Source organism: Brienomyrus brachyistius, chromosome 9 (genome assembly GCF_023856365.1).
Source record: "Brienomyrus brachyistius isolate T26 chromosome 9, BBRACH_0.4, whole genome shotgun sequence".
Taxonomy (NCBI): Eukaryota; Metazoa; Chordata; class Actinopteri; order Osteoglossiformes; family Mormyridae; genus Brienomyrus; species Brienomyrus brachyistius.
Genome location: NC_064541.1, coordinates 11,313,452 through 11,327,741, shown reverse-complemented (window position 1 = coordinate 11,327,741; position 14,290 = coordinate 11,313,452). Strand labels below are relative to the sequence as shown.

Below are 14,290 nucleotides of genomic sequence, written 5' to 3'. Positions count from 1 at the left end.
AGCTCGAATCACCAATCGTCTCTAGTGAGCCAAATGCCAGCGTGAAAGTAGGTTAAGGAGTTCGTTCTTCTAGGTTAAACGCAGATAAACGCTTTTAAGCTGCCGACTCCCCACAACGACCTCGAAAAATGCGCAGACTGTGCACTTTGAGGTGCTGATGTGAAACAGAGATTAATTTGATGAAAATCGTTTTGTTAATAAGTTTTAAGAACGCAACTTGTGACAAGTCGTTGACATGCACTGAAATATCGTTCCAAAAAGACGCTGTATTTTCCAACTTAATTTTAATTTGATGATTATATCTTAATGTTAGTCTGTAGTTTTGTATCGCTTGTTGTGAGCTGAACTACGAGCCCTGCTCGGTGGCAACACTTATCTCACACCTCTAGCGTGCATGTTTTGGGAGGGGTCATTTTGTGCGGTCCTCTGTGTTACTGTAGGCGTGAATGTGCCCTGCGATGAACCCCTGAGACCACGAACAACTGGAAAATGGATAGAGGTAGTGAATTAATAAACTAAGCCCACAGATATTTGTTTAGAGGAATAATCCTATTTAAATCCGGTTAATGGTGGTACTATTAAACCAGAAATATAGTGGAATTTCAAATGGCGAAACATTTTGCGGTTAACAGATAAATGTTCACCGTGTTTCTTTACCTAAAGGCAGAGTAATGGTGGGAATTATGTGGCATGGGAATCTAACACTATCAGTTTGAACAAAACCTTTTAAAAGCTGCTTGTCTACATTACATGCTTGCAGAGGTGATCCATAGACTTGTATTTGTTTTTAGGTGCATGACGCTGAATGAGTCACGTGATGCCGAATATCCCCAAACTCTCTTCAGCTGACATGCAAGTCACATGGTTTTCCTGGTGGAAGCAGGATGTTAGCTAAGACAGCCCACTGCATACAAACCTTGTTACTACCACATTCCTCCTGTTTATGGGTTGAACAAATAGAAACAAATCCTCTAGATGAGGGACTTGCTTTGTGTAAGGGTCACAAATGGTAATGCAGCAACTTGCGTAGGACGGGAGGGTAAATACAAACTTGTCTTTATTCTGCGTTACAATGACGCTGTTTCAAATATCAGATGGCATCTGCAGAAAATGCAAAGTGTTTACCCTGAGTGGATTTAGTGGCTCGTAGCACTGCTCCCCCTAGTGGTGTGTGTGAAGTATGCATGCTCTACCCCCATGGTCGGACATTCTTCATAGTGTGCGGCTTGTGTACTTGTGTGCGCCGTGACGTAGCTGCCTCTTCTGCTCTATGCTCCCTCAGGTACCCCCACCCCAATGCTGTAGCCAAGTGGAAGACGGATGGATTCAGCTAATATTCACCAGGTAAGAGCAAATCTGCCCATCTGTGAATGTACACATTTTGAAAATCGAGTGTGTGACGGGCTGAATGATGGGCTTTTTTTTAAACATTTTTTTTTTTTAACAATAACATTCTGTTTCATAGGATTCCTGATCCTGTTAATAACGATTCCTGCATTGAGACAAAGCACAGATCCCCTGTGGATGCAGAGGCAAGTCGAAACCCTGCAGCCAATTCCGGAGAACCTTCCCTGGATACCCTAGTGTTTGTAATTCAGGACTCCGTCATACTGACAGCCATGTTAGCGCTTAACAGCTGGCCAGCTGTATGAATTATGGATTTGGTCCATTACTATGCATTATTCCCTGCTGATATTTAGCTGATTATAACAGAAAGATTATTTTTCTGAATTTCTCCAGGAATATGTAAGTCAAGCTGGTAGAATATATAAAATATGCAAACATATGTACACGGCTTTTATTAGCAAAATGACTGGCATTTGAGGCTCTGAATGCGTACAAAGACACACCAAGCAAACTGCAGCTAGACACAAAAACTATCAATGTAAAAATGTTACATTATAAAAATCTAACGCTGAATGATTTCATTAGTGCTTTCAGATTAATCAAAAGTATGAGAAGGAAAACATCGGTCCAGTTAAACGGAGACACCTCTGCGTTCCACCTGGGATCGGCCGCTGACATCACAGCACCGTCCTGAACTCGTCGAAGATGAAACTGGGCACGTGAGCCTCCACCACCTGGATGGGTGAAGCGCACATAGCTTCAGTTACAGGGCCTGCTGAAGCAGTAGACCGCAGTTTACAGTGAAATTAGACAGACTTTCATGAAAGGAGACTGATCCCTACCTTGCGGGGAAGTTTTGTGTAATGCACGTAATCTTCAAGGAACACCAGTGCACCCACCACATCTGAAGGCATTTCTGGTATCCGCTGACTGGTGGTTTAAAAAAAAAAAAAAAAAACTGCCAATCAATAGGAGACCTCTGACCCACAGTGGTCACAAGATTATCGAACACATTTTTATGCATAACAGAACAGGATATTTTAAACTCTCACAATAAAAACAAAAAAAAACAAAACCACTCCTGTAAATCATATTTAATAATCTGCCATTTTAAAAAAGTTATTTTTTTTTACGCATCAGATCGTTTCTGCCCAGAGCTGATGTGACAGCTGAGTACAGTGGCCCAGCTTGGTCATACCTGGTACACTGCTCCATGATGGAGCGGATGAACTGGCCGATTAAAGCCAGGAACTGCTCAGTGTAGCGGGAGTGGAACTGCTTGAGTAGAGTGAGCAGGCCCAGAAGCAGAGGCGGCCAGTCCACCGGATCAGCGGCTCTGCGGCACGTCATTCCTCATGGGACAAGCGTACGCCAGAATTAGCAGCCGGCATAAAAAAAAAAAAAAAAAAGAAAGCAGAGAGGTTCTGCCCCAAGTCCAACAGTGCCCCCTACCTTGATTCTTGCTGTACTGCAATTTTGGCAGCTGGGCGATGAGAAAGAGAAAGTTCACAATGGGGAAGTATGGTAACCGTTTGGTGGTGATATAGATCTGCAGATGAAGAGAGGAGAATGCAGCATGTTTGGTCAATAGTATGTGCACGATCTAAGAATTACTGTTTAAGTGCCTGTGGATGTGTGTGGCAATAGCTAAGATTAGCTAGCTTGGTACGCAGCTAACACCTGTATCACTGACACAGGTTGCACTTTCACATAGTGTGAGTACTGAGCACCTCCTGCCACTCCTAGCAGACCAGAGGACCTTGTTGAGTGGGTTGTGGATCCCTCCTGCCTCCAGGTAGGCAGTGATCTCGTACAGGAGAGTGTTGTCCTCTTTCGGGTAGGGCAAGCTCGGGTCCTGGTAATGGGCTTCGATATCGGCCAGCAGAGACCTAGCCCAAAATAAAAAGCATTCTGCTCAAGCTGGAAATGACGGCCAGCACAACCAGCCAGCCCTGCCGTCGTACGTCCCAGCGGCGCAGGGAAAACGCAATTCGGACCAACTTGTTCAGGTTCTCCAGAGCGGCAGCCAAGTGCTTGGAGTCAAACTTGCAGGAGTAGTTTAGCCCATTAGCGATCTGCTGCCTCAGGATCTGCATCTGTCCAACCTGGGACAAACGCAAAGGACGTGGGACACATCAGGCTTACGAGGCAGCAGCCGAAAGACACACGTGGAAATGGACTGCATACCTTCAGGATTGCGTCCAGATATGCCACCCAGATCTTCTGTGTTTTGGTCACCGCGCTAGAGTAGACTTTTGAGGCGTTTGCTGAAAGAGGACACAGACACACATGAATATGACATGTAGCATAAAGGAAGACTGCATGTGTGTGTGTATGGGGGGCAGGGTTAGCTGCCATATTGGGACTTACCCACAATGCCTTTCACTGGATTGACGACACTCAGCATGCCCTTGAAGACATCGACTACAGCTCTGTCCCGTAGGATGGTCTTCTGCAACATGGTCAGGAAGTTCTGCAGAAGAAAACCTCACACCATCAGACAGACCTACTGAAAACTTACTGAAATATTCTCTCAAAATCACAGATAGCTTGATCTCCCGTATGTGCAAAAGTACGCAAGACACAAAAAATTTTCAACACAAATTTGTTCGGAAGCTGCTGAACTATGGAAATTAAGCGAAATTTGAGAGTAATGTTGCAGCAGCATTAAGAATTAAGGGAACTGCTCCACCTGCAGCTCCTTGACAATCATGAAGCAGAGAAGCCGGTCGAGGCCGTTGAGGCCGAAGGTCCCCAGGGTGTCCTGGATTTCAGAGAAGAGCCGGTTGTTTGTCACCTCCTGGTGGGTCCTCATGTCATACCAGGTGTTCATCTGGTTGATGTAGCAGGTGACTCTGAAATGGCCCGTTTCACAAAATAAATGACTCCACAATTCGGGAAGCAGAACCACACATCAGAGGGCATTACCGTCTCGAACAAACAAGAAGGCAAAGCATTCCACGTAAAACTCAGAGGAAAACCTCTGTATTTCGTAAAATAAATGATGCATCCATCCATCCAAGGTCGATTAATCAGGTTGGGGTAAAACTCATAACCAATATAATGTATTCCTGAAGGGATTGGGGGTAAAGATAGATGGGATCGTACTTAGGATCGGTGATCCTGAGAATTTCCCTACACAGACGTCCAATAAAGGTGGCTGACTCATCCACAGGTGGGTACTTGGGAATAGGGATGTGAGTTGACTGGTACACACTCTGCCAGTCCTGGATCTGGAGACAATGACAATAGTGTCTATGATATGCATGGAAAGGAGGCAAGGATGTAGATCTTAAATGAATAAGAAAAAAACTAGACAACGGACGAGGTCGACAGCTGCAGAAACCACGGTAACAGATGTGATGGGGGCACATTTAAGAAAAATCTATGCGCACCTTGGTCCTGAGGAAACTGTTGCACTCCTGCTCCACGTTGTAGTTGATTATGCGGGATACCTCCTCCTGCCAGATCTTCAGGCCGTAGATGCTGACGTAGTCCTGGATGTACTCAAAGGACCGGAAGAAGCCATCCATGGTGGCTGCCATCTCCTTCAGTTTGGGCATCAGCTCACTGGTCTGGGAGGGTAACGGAGACATTGGCACATATAGCACATATAGCTCACATATAGCTCTGCGGCTGCACAGGCAACCAATGAGATTCAATTCCCATAATGACACAGTGAATCAGTCAATAGCCTACTTCCTGGTCTATAACCTGATATCTCACCTTTGCCTTTGGGTTGAAGATAAGACCTTTGTGCAGTGCAAAGGCAACTCTCCTGACCAGCTCCTTCCGGATGCCGTCCTCCAGCAGCTGCTTGGGGTCCACCTGTAGGCAGGGAAGGCATCTGACCCTGAAAACGCTTCGCATGAAGTGGTTTTATATGATCTATTCCCAATGGAAACCGGTCATGTTCAAAGAGTCCCTCTAACTTCGAGAACACTGACCATCCATCCATCCATTTTCCAAACCGCTTATCCTACTGGGTCGCGGGGGGTCCGGAGCCTATCCCGGAAGCAATGGGCACGAGGCAGGGAATAACCCAGGATGGGGGGCCAGCCCATCGCAGGGCACACTCATACACCTTTCACGCGCACATGAACACCTACGGGCAATTCAGCAAGTCCAATTAGCCTCAGCATGTTTTTGGACTGTGGGGGGAAACCGGAGTACTCGGACGAAACACCACGACGACATGGAGAGAACATGCAAACTCCACACACGTGACCCAGGCGGAGACTTGAACCCGGGTCTCAGAGGTGTGAGGCAACAGTGCTAACCACTGCACCACCATGCCGCCCCGAGAACACTGACCAGTGTTGTTAATCCTGAGATGTGCTGCTTTGGACAAAACATGCTGCTTAGCAACAGCGTGATTCATCTTTGCACATCTGTGTCGGGACGATACGTCGAAGGAAAAAGTGAAATATGCGAATGAACTTTCCGCCCACCTTGATGATGCCGACTAGGGTGGTCTTCATCATGAGGATGCCTTCAGTGAAGATGGAAATGGCGTGGGTCAGTTTGGCCACCTGTCGGAACGAGGAGAAGAGGCGTGACGCACCACTGAGGACACCCAGAGGGCACCCCGGGCCCAGCACCTCCCAGATCCCCCACCCCACCTCGTAGCGAGGCCCGAGCTGGGCGTAATCTTTCAGCTTGTCCTTGTCCAGGCGTGTGGGGACCTCCATGATGTCATGGATCTGCAGCTTAATGATTCTGGCCAGAGACGTGAACATGCTCTCTGGTATGATCTGTAGCACCTAGCATGCCGCAAGGAGGGGTGGGGGGGGGGGGGGTTGTTAATGGCCGCAGAAACCACAGATTCAGAAGGCAGTATCGTCATGAATGAGCAAGCAAGCAAACCATTCATCTTAACATACAGAAGAAAAACTTTTTATTTTCACACAGTATTGCGCCTTCATAATATGTCTGAAGAGGGTGGGACTCAAACCCAACCCCCCCCCCCCCCCTATATAAGAGGCACCCTGACACACGACACCATACCTTCCTGACATAGGCCACCAGCTCCCCCGAGTAGAACTGGGAGACACTGAGCAAGTCTGGGCTGTTGGCCTGGTTGATGCGCAGCAAGGGCAGATCCAGGGCAGAGGCGAGCTGCGCAGACAGGACAGCGGGTCAGTGCTGAGCCCCTGCGCATGCTAGCCGTGCCTCTGCACCCTGCACTGACTGAGGGATCAGCAGACAGCATGTAACAGCACACAGAGACTATATACCAGGGCTGTGCGCCTAATCCCCACGGCTTTAGAAACATTTGTGCGGATGCTGGCTCTTTGGTCACTTCCTTACCCCCACACTCTGCTAAGCAGATTAGTAGTGCGTCTAAAATATCAATGAGAGGCGTATTGTGACGGCCAAAAATTCTGCGAATCCTTATGTTTATTAAATTTGGTTAGTGGAGCACGCTACATGGTTCTGGAAGCGATGAGCACTGAACTGGCGATGACGAAAGCTGCAACAAAAGAGGAGATGTTATGGATAAACAAGGTTAAAAATACTGTACGCTGGTGGTGTGGCGGTCCGACGCATTAATTAATACGCTTCTCGTTAATATTTTAGGCACACCACTAATCTGTTTACCAAATTGAGGGTGTAAGTAAATGTCTGCATGGTAGCAAATTAGCTGCAGCCCAGACAAGTGTTTCCCCCATCATCTAAAGCCGTGGTGATTACTGCACATGTGATCGTGATGTGATAACATGCAGCTCTACTATATACTGGTACAGAACGGAACACAAACACTACACAAAGCTGCAGGTTACCTTCAGGAATGTCGCTCGGAGTTTCGTCACCATCGAGGGATTCGCTCTGATGCTCTCCTGCATGATGGACGTGAAGCTGAAGACAAAAGGGGTGAAAAAAAAGAGCGATGGATTCACGGCCTCCACCAGAGGCGTCAGTGGCGGCTTCACGCCGCAGGAACCCTCCCGTGGTCCCGCACGCCTGTACCTGTCGATCAGCTGCCAGGCGTAGGAGAGGTCACCCATGATCTGCATGGTGATCAGGACCTCCTCCTTGATGTTGATGGTGCGGATCATCTGGTGCAGGAACTTGCGGGTGTCTGCCAAGAACTGGCATACCTGCAGGTTGGACTCCAGCTGGTGGAATTCTTGTACCTGGAAAGAAATTCAAACATGAGAAAGGAGCCTTTCCCTATATTGAACACACATGTAGTGTTTCCCAACCCGGTCCTGGGTCCACAGATCGCCCACGTTTTTGCCCTATCCCAGCTCCTTGAGGACCAGACTGGGAAATGCTGCACTAATATATACTTTTCGCAAATAAAATATTTTAAACACAAAACTAACAAGGGTGTTGGCCCTTGAGCAAGGCCTTTAACCCACCAAAAATGCTCTACGGCTTTGCGCTTTTTAAAATCCCAAATAAAGGGTCATTTCATTGTATAACATGAACAGCAAGATGGCTACCTCCACCAGGGCCTGGATTAGTTGGACGGTCTTCCTCCCCGCAGCTGTGGAGTCCTCATAGTTCAGGGACTCGATCTGCTTGGAGATCTCCCGGAACCAGGCCTGGAGGTTCTCTGCATGCACAGAAGTAAGTCTACCAAACAATTCCCAGCAGCTGCGTCCAGGAGGTGAGGTTACACTCTTTGTTGCTTTGAATACAAAGGCTGCATTTCAGTGATTCCTCACTTGTGCTAGCAGCTCGATCTATTGACACAGAGATGTGTTTTCCACAACATAACCCATAAGCGCTTAGCAGAATGTCTCCCCTGGGCTTTAGACCTAAGTATGGCCTGGAAAAAGCAAATTTTAGGGTAGGTCTCCTGCCTGACCATGCGGCTAATGACCAAGGCCTGAACACGTCTCATTATTGAGTCCTCACCATTCTTCTCCACCCGAGTGAGGGGCTTAACTCCTGAGAAAACCTCGGCCAGCTCAGCCATTCTCTCCGAACCCTCCTTCTTGTAGCTCTCCCATTTGACCTGCTTCTCAGCGAGCATCTGTTTGAACATCTAGAGGAAGCAGGACACGCTGTGTTTAGGAGCGTCACAGAAATCACATAGCAGAGGCCTCCCCGCGGCAGCGGGACCGCGAGAGGACACACTGACCTCCTTCAGGATAAACTCAAACTGGGCCGTGTCCAGCAGCAACTGGAAGAGGATCTTGGAGTTGTACTTGGAGTCGTTGATCACCTGGTCTTTGATTTGCCGCAGTCTCTTGTTGTTTGGGTCATAAGCTGGGCGACAGAACACAAATACGTTGGGCAGGAAGTCAGAAAACACCCTTGAGGCAACATTCTGCTGCATATAATGTTTCATACGGACAGTGTCCTGACCGATGACAACCAAATATGCTTGGGATTTTGCCCTGAACCAGAACTCCAGCCAGAAATAGGAGTGAAGCAAAGCTATATGGAGCTGTGGTGGAAGAGTCTGGAAAACAGAGGGCTCATCTCCATGGGAACAGGGCAAAAGGTATCGGGAACTCATGTCAGCTTCTGGCGATGGATGAAAAACGAAGGCTGGTTCCAAGAAGGCTGGGGGGTGGCTGTTAAAATGATTAACGGTATCTGAGGGGAGATGGCTGGCCGTGGTTTGGGGTCAGACGGGGGGGGGGGGGGGGGGGGCACCTGACTCAGCCGTGTGCAGCATCAGCCAGCGGATGGCCACGTTGCAGTCGCGCAGGCAGTTCAGCAGCTTGGGGATGTTGTCCAGGACGATCTCCTCCCGCAGGAAGCCCTCCTTTAACAGCTGCTGCACCTGCGGCCGCAGGCTGTCCAGGCTAGTAGCATAGCGGCTGGCCTGCGTCAGCAACGGGGACGGGGGGGGGGGGGGGCACAGGAACGCTCTGTCAGTCTGTGACCCACCGCCCCGAAGCCTTGAATTTAACGATCCGTTCAAACTGCAGTGCTGCACCCCCGGAGAGCGAGAAAGCCAGAGGCACAGCTTTCAGAATGGAAAACACATTTCTGGATGATGATCAAACGCATCCCAGAATGCTGGAGAAGGCAGGTGGTGCACTGTGCACTCTCTGAGCCCTGCACCCCGACGCCTAACCCCCAACCCAGGCCAACATGTGTTCACAGCCCCCCCCTGGCGCCGGCACATACCTGCTCCCGTACGTTAGCTGTGTCGAGCGTGTAGTTCAAGGCTGTCTTGGCTGCTTTGTATGGTTCCCAGGCCTCCACCAAGTTCACAGTAATGCCCATGTAGATGCTGATGACCTGAAGAGGGGCACCGGCTGTCAGCAGAGCACCCCCCACTTGCAGAGGGCCCCAAACTTTACTCATTTACACCACACACTGTTTAAACAAGCCTATAGCGACAGCGCCCTCACCTGGCTGCAAGTACCCTTGGTATGCATCTGCACTGTCTGCTGCATATGCTCACACCCCTGTTCTACACACAGCACACGGACCCTGCAGACACTCACCCAGTTGTCAGGGAAGTACTTGTCCACGATCTCTCGCATCTTGGCCTGCTGCGTGTGCAAGATAGGGGGAGAGAAGTAGAGGCAGACGTATAGCATGGCCGCCTGATTGGCCAGGGCAGTGCTGCGGTGCTCCGGCAGTGGGTAGGCAGACACCTGGGGGCGGGACAGAGGCGGGCCATAAGCGATAACCAATCAGGTGTGGCACCGGCAAAAGACCTACACTCCTGGTCAAAAAAATGGGCCAAACCCAAATTATACAACAGTAAGCTTTGGGCCATTTATTTTGCCCAGCAGTGTATGTCAAGATCGCTGTCAATTACAGCATGGTTTGGAAATGTCAGAAACATATGCATCACCTGGTTATAGATGTCATCGGAGCGCAAGCGGCCAATGACCATGCTGACAAACGTAGCGTTGATGGGGACCCTCTGGAAGTAGCTCTCGGGGTAGTTGGCCGGCCGCTTGGCTCCGGGCTGGCTCGAGTAGCCCGTGCTGCGCAGAAGCTTGCAGATGTCGTCCAGATTGGAGTCCGCTGAGGATCGGGCAGCACTGCCAATCAAGCCCGCAGAGCGTGTCCGTCAGCATGCCAACTCTGAGCGGAATTCAGTGCCAGTGTCTGACTGCCAGTGTCTCCCATACCAGGGAAGGCTGTACTACTGCCAGAATAGCCTCGCCAAAAAAGGAATAAATAGCTGCGATTCGGCACGACCCTACAGCCCCATACAAGTCCTCAGAACATCTGATAAATGCCCATCAAAGGCATGGAGAGCAAGCCAGGTACAGGCTCTGACCTGTATCTGTAATAGGACACCAGCATTCGCTCCCTCACTTCGCCTTCGATCTTCTGGTCGATGACCAACAGCATGACTCCATAGAGATACAAGGCTTCGCACTGCAGGAAATGGCAAGAGCATGAAACCATCACTCTGATGTGGTTTGTGGGAGGAGCAGCAGGTTGAAAAGGCCGGGCAGGCGAGTCTCCTGCGCTTACCAAGAGCTGCTTCCCATCCTCGTTCAGTAACACGGTCTCTAAGGTTTGCTGGATGTAAACGCCTTCGTTGAGATCATCCAGGTACCTGTAATGAATGATTCCTCTGAAAGGTTAAATCCAGAGTGTGGCTTTCTCTAAAGCAGGTCTCTCCAACTCTGGTCCTGGAGGGACCTCCTCCCTTAGTCTTTGCATAATCATCCTTGAGTTTTTATATACAGTTCTGCAAATGTTACCCACTCTCCAGTCCTATGGACGATTCTGACCTACATCACTGTTCCCATAATGCCAATATTTACACCACCATTTTGTCGGTGTTATAGTGACACCCGCGCGGTTGATGGTGATCTCCCTTTATCTGGTCTTTTAGATAAAAGAAGCTCAATAAGGCTGGTGTAAACGATCCACATTCTGTTCAGTCGTCTTTCTGTACAACTGCAGTAGGGGGCGATTTTACCCAATCCAAAGTATTATGACATCGTCAACTATCTAGTTCACACCACATCTCGACACACGCATGTACATGGTCATGTACATGGTGTATGGGAAAGAAAAGATCGATTCCTAATCATATCGAAGGTGAGATTACTGCTACAACGTCTATGACCAACAGACAGACGTAAAACAATTTTGATATCAGCCGATACGGCATAATATTTCATTATGATAACCATATTAATATTAAACCAGGTTTATTACCCACCTAATTATTACATCCAACCACTCAACACGTTTCAGGCATATTTAACAAAAATCTGCTCGAAAAACACTGCTGCTCCTTCTTCTGCGTTGCTAGGCAATATGGTGACATAACAGTCACATGATCTGCTACATCAGTTTAAAGACCTCTGTTACATATAATCATACATCAAAAGGGATTTAGGGGTCTAAGAAGATCAGTTACCGTATCAGATCCACAATGTACTTGTGGACGCTTTCGAATGCCAGGTAAAAACGTGACAGTATTTCAATGTTGTTCTCCCTAAATTCTTCATCTATGTCCTGAAGCTCAGCTTTGGCCTCCAGTTTGTTTTCATAATACTCTGGACCCTTTGAGGAAAGAAAAGAAGAAAAGCACAAGGCAGGAACATTTAATGGGAGGATGACCGCTTCTTTAGAAGGTGTGTTTCTGACTGAGGGAGAAGGCAGGCAGGAAGCACCTTAAAATAGCTGAAGTCGCAGATGATGTCGCCGTACTTATGCTGGTCGCTCTTGTCTCTGAGATGGAAAACGGCAGGGATGAACTCGGACAGACGAAGGAGCTCCGCTATGATGGCATTTCCCCGGGAAACGATGCGGAGGATCGCCTGCCCGCACGAGTTGTTCTCTGCGAGGAAGTCCACCATGGCCACAAGCAGCACTGGGGTCCGGAAGGAGGGGCGCCTCACCAACTCAGATGATCGCAAAGTGAGCTGTCAAGCATGTCATCCGTCGGGAGGTCCGTACCTGATGGTACCAAAAAGGGTTCCACTAATACAAGATATATGCTGAATATTAATGTACTCTTATTTCCTACGATCATTAGGACAAGGAATTTCTGTGCTGCACAAGCCAGAAGCATGTAAATCAGACCTGACATGCATGTTTAAGAGTAGCTATCTTTACCCAAGGTGACTTGGATGTCTTACGACGGTATGACTATTATAATTATTTTTCATTTCACACCCATTTATGCTCCAGGTATTCATGCACTGATCAGACAGGCTCTAACAAGACAGAACATATACCCCTGACTTTACATGACAAACCGTTACATTCCCATTACTGGAGAATGAAAGACATTTATATATACGCCATGACAGATACGATTTATGAAACAAATGAAAAACAAATTCCGTTCTCAGGTATTACCAGGTTAACTCGGCTGTGTGTATTTTTAAGAGTGATGACCACGAAAATATTCTTCGCATTTATGACATTTAATCACTTCTTAGATTATTACGGTACGGAAAGCAATGGTAATTCTTACAGGTGTAAGAAAAACGCACATATTCAAAGATATTTGTACATTTACTCAAATAATACCCTGACAACTGCGTGCATTTGCAGGAAAATGAGCTCGCATCTTTATAACGGAAAGATCATGCAAGCCATTTAAAACGCCAACTCTGAACATCAGTAATCACAAGATATATAAAAACAGACAAAAAAGTGTGTCTGTCCAAACAGTTTTTAAACAGTATGACAAACTGAGTATAATTATTTGAGATAGCTAGCGCACAAGTGACATACCCACTTCCTCGCTTCCGGCCTCTGATAATCACATGACAGAATCACATGACCAGAAGAATCACATGCTTCGAATCTAAAACGAAGCCATCCGAAACTGTCCGCTAGATGTCGCTGGGTGTCTGTTTTTGTCCAACATTCCCACTTCCATTTATCCTCCAACGCTAAGTCTGATCGGTGGGGTAGTCCCAGACGCACAACAGTATTAACACAATGTCAAGCTCAAAATCAACCATGCTGGTCCATTACAATCTAATATCTGACTGCATTTCAAAGATGTAACTGTATTTCATATGCAAAGTCAAGCTAAAGAAAAAACAGCATTAAAGTCCGCGAGAACTTAACAAACGCCATTCCGTCTTTTTTCGACTACCTTTCAGGCATTTCGAAAACTAGGCACTCCTTCCAATAAAACATAGTCGGTTTGGCAGCCTACGCAAATATTGATTCACTGCTTAAAGCAAACAGTTCCTAGCTTGTCTTAAATGACTCATAAGGAACAAGCGTTTACAAAACAAAAGTGGGTCCGGGCTCAAAGGAAAAAGAAACGTGACCTGGAAATATGAAGGGCGCTATTATCTCTGCCATCATAACCAGACTAACCTCCGTACGTCCACTTCGCGCGCTGTCTTCTGGACAGAAGCAGCTTTAAAGTTACATTTTGTATTGTTTCTAGTCCTTATTATTGTGGGTTTTTTTGGCAAATATGTTGTCCGACTAAGTCAGGCGTTGTCTAAAATCCTGTCAAGCGTCTAAAGTTGCACCGGAACGAATTGTTTTAATGCTTTGTAATGCAGAGAAGAAATGGATGTAGTGAACTTTCGTAACCTTGCGTTACCCGAAGCTTCACCCTCGGCTGTGTGTCTCTGTGAGTTTATCTCAGGACAGCAAAATGGCATATGCCAAGACTAAATTTCGTTGAACTGGCTACCTGTCCAATAACAATAATGGCATTCTGTTCTATTCCAGCAAAGGTTACAGAATCGATCTCGCAATTTAACTTCCCAGAGTTCACGTACTGAGCACTCAGCCAGTGCTGGGTATAGTTTGCGCCTGCAACCTTAGCAGTTGACATAAAAGGAGGTAGGAGAGTGTATGAAAGGAAAGGTGAACGGAGGGCCACTGCTGACTTGTGTGCAGCCAAGCCTCCGAGGTGTGGATCCAGTACTGCTTGGCTGTGTGTAATCTTGTCTTTGTGTCACTGCTCTTCTCTCCTTACTCTCTTTCTGTCATATTTACCAGGAAACTGTAGTCTCCAACCAGAAGGGCTTCTTACAGCAAACACTCAGCTAGCTGTTCTGTGAACAGG

The 14,290-nt window shown here is 47.6% G+C and overlaps 1 protein-coding gene and 1 long non-coding RNA gene across 5 annotated transcripts in view; one reads left to right on the top strand and one right to left on the bottom strand.

Moving 5' to 3' along the window:
• The window catches only part of washc5 (WASH complex subunit 5), a 108,548-nt gene extending 95,157 nt beyond the window's left edge, over positions 1–13,391 (bottom strand). Inside the window, exons 1-29 of one of the 4 annotated variants that reach the window (XM_049025070.1) lie at positions 12,985–13,389; positions 11,913–12,198; positions 11,657–11,802; positions 10,756–10,840; positions 10,556–10,656; positions 10,121–10,313; positions 9,765–9,917; positions 9,442–9,555; positions 8,962–9,133; positions 8,441–8,568; positions 8,215–8,344; positions 7,797–7,909; positions 7,318–7,484; positions 7,131–7,206; positions 6,355–6,465; positions 5,970–6,110; positions 5,799–5,879; positions 5,074–5,175; positions 4,743–4,922; positions 4,456–4,580; positions 4,040–4,202; positions 3,718–3,820; positions 3,535–3,614; positions 3,349–3,452; positions 3,107–3,236; positions 2,800–2,896; positions 2,546–2,699; positions 2,190–2,277; positions 2,018–2,081 (exon numbers count right to left, since the gene is read on the bottom strand). In XM_049025070.1, the coding sequence (XP_048881027.1) occupies positions 2,025–2,081; positions 2,190–2,277; positions 2,546–2,699; positions 2,800–2,896; positions 3,107–3,236; positions 3,349–3,452; positions 3,535–3,614; positions 3,718–3,820; positions 4,040–4,202; positions 4,456–4,580; positions 4,743–4,922; positions 5,074–5,175; positions 5,799–5,879; positions 5,970–6,110; positions 6,355–6,465; positions 7,131–7,206; positions 7,318–7,484; positions 7,797–7,909; positions 8,215–8,344; positions 8,441–8,568; positions 8,962–9,133; positions 9,442–9,555; positions 9,765–9,917; positions 10,121–10,313; positions 10,556–10,656; positions 10,756–10,840; positions 11,657–11,802; positions 11,913–12,098 (3,480 nt within the window). In that variant the 5' untranslated portion in view covers positions 12,099–12,198; positions 12,985–13,389 and the 3' untranslated portion in view covers positions 2,018–2,024. Of the gene's footprint in view, positions 1–1,784; positions 2,082–2,189; positions 2,278–2,545; positions 2,700–2,799; positions 2,897–3,077; positions 3,237–3,348; positions 3,453–3,534; positions 3,615–3,717; positions 3,821–4,039; positions 4,203–4,455; positions 4,581–4,742; positions 4,923–5,073; positions 5,176–5,798; positions 5,880–5,969; positions 6,111–6,354; positions 6,466–7,130; positions 7,207–7,317; positions 7,485–7,796; positions 7,910–8,214; positions 8,345–8,440; positions 8,569–8,961; positions 9,134–9,441; positions 9,556–9,764; positions 9,918–10,120; positions 10,314–10,555; positions 10,657–10,755; positions 10,841–11,656; positions 11,803–11,912; positions 12,199–12,603; positions 12,732–12,984 lie in introns of those variants that run through there. The other 3 variants (XM_049025069.1, XM_049025071.1, XR_007399638.1) reach the window with 3 other exon arrangements.
• LOC125748662 (uncharacterized) lies at positions 43–1,695 on the top strand. The gene is made up of 4 exons (XR_007399642.1): positions 43–151; positions 441–499; positions 792–1,344; positions 1,466–1,695. It is a non-coding gene; the product is annotated as an uncharacterized LOC125748662 (long non-coding RNA).
• Positions 13,392–14,290: the final 899 nt, after the last annotated feature.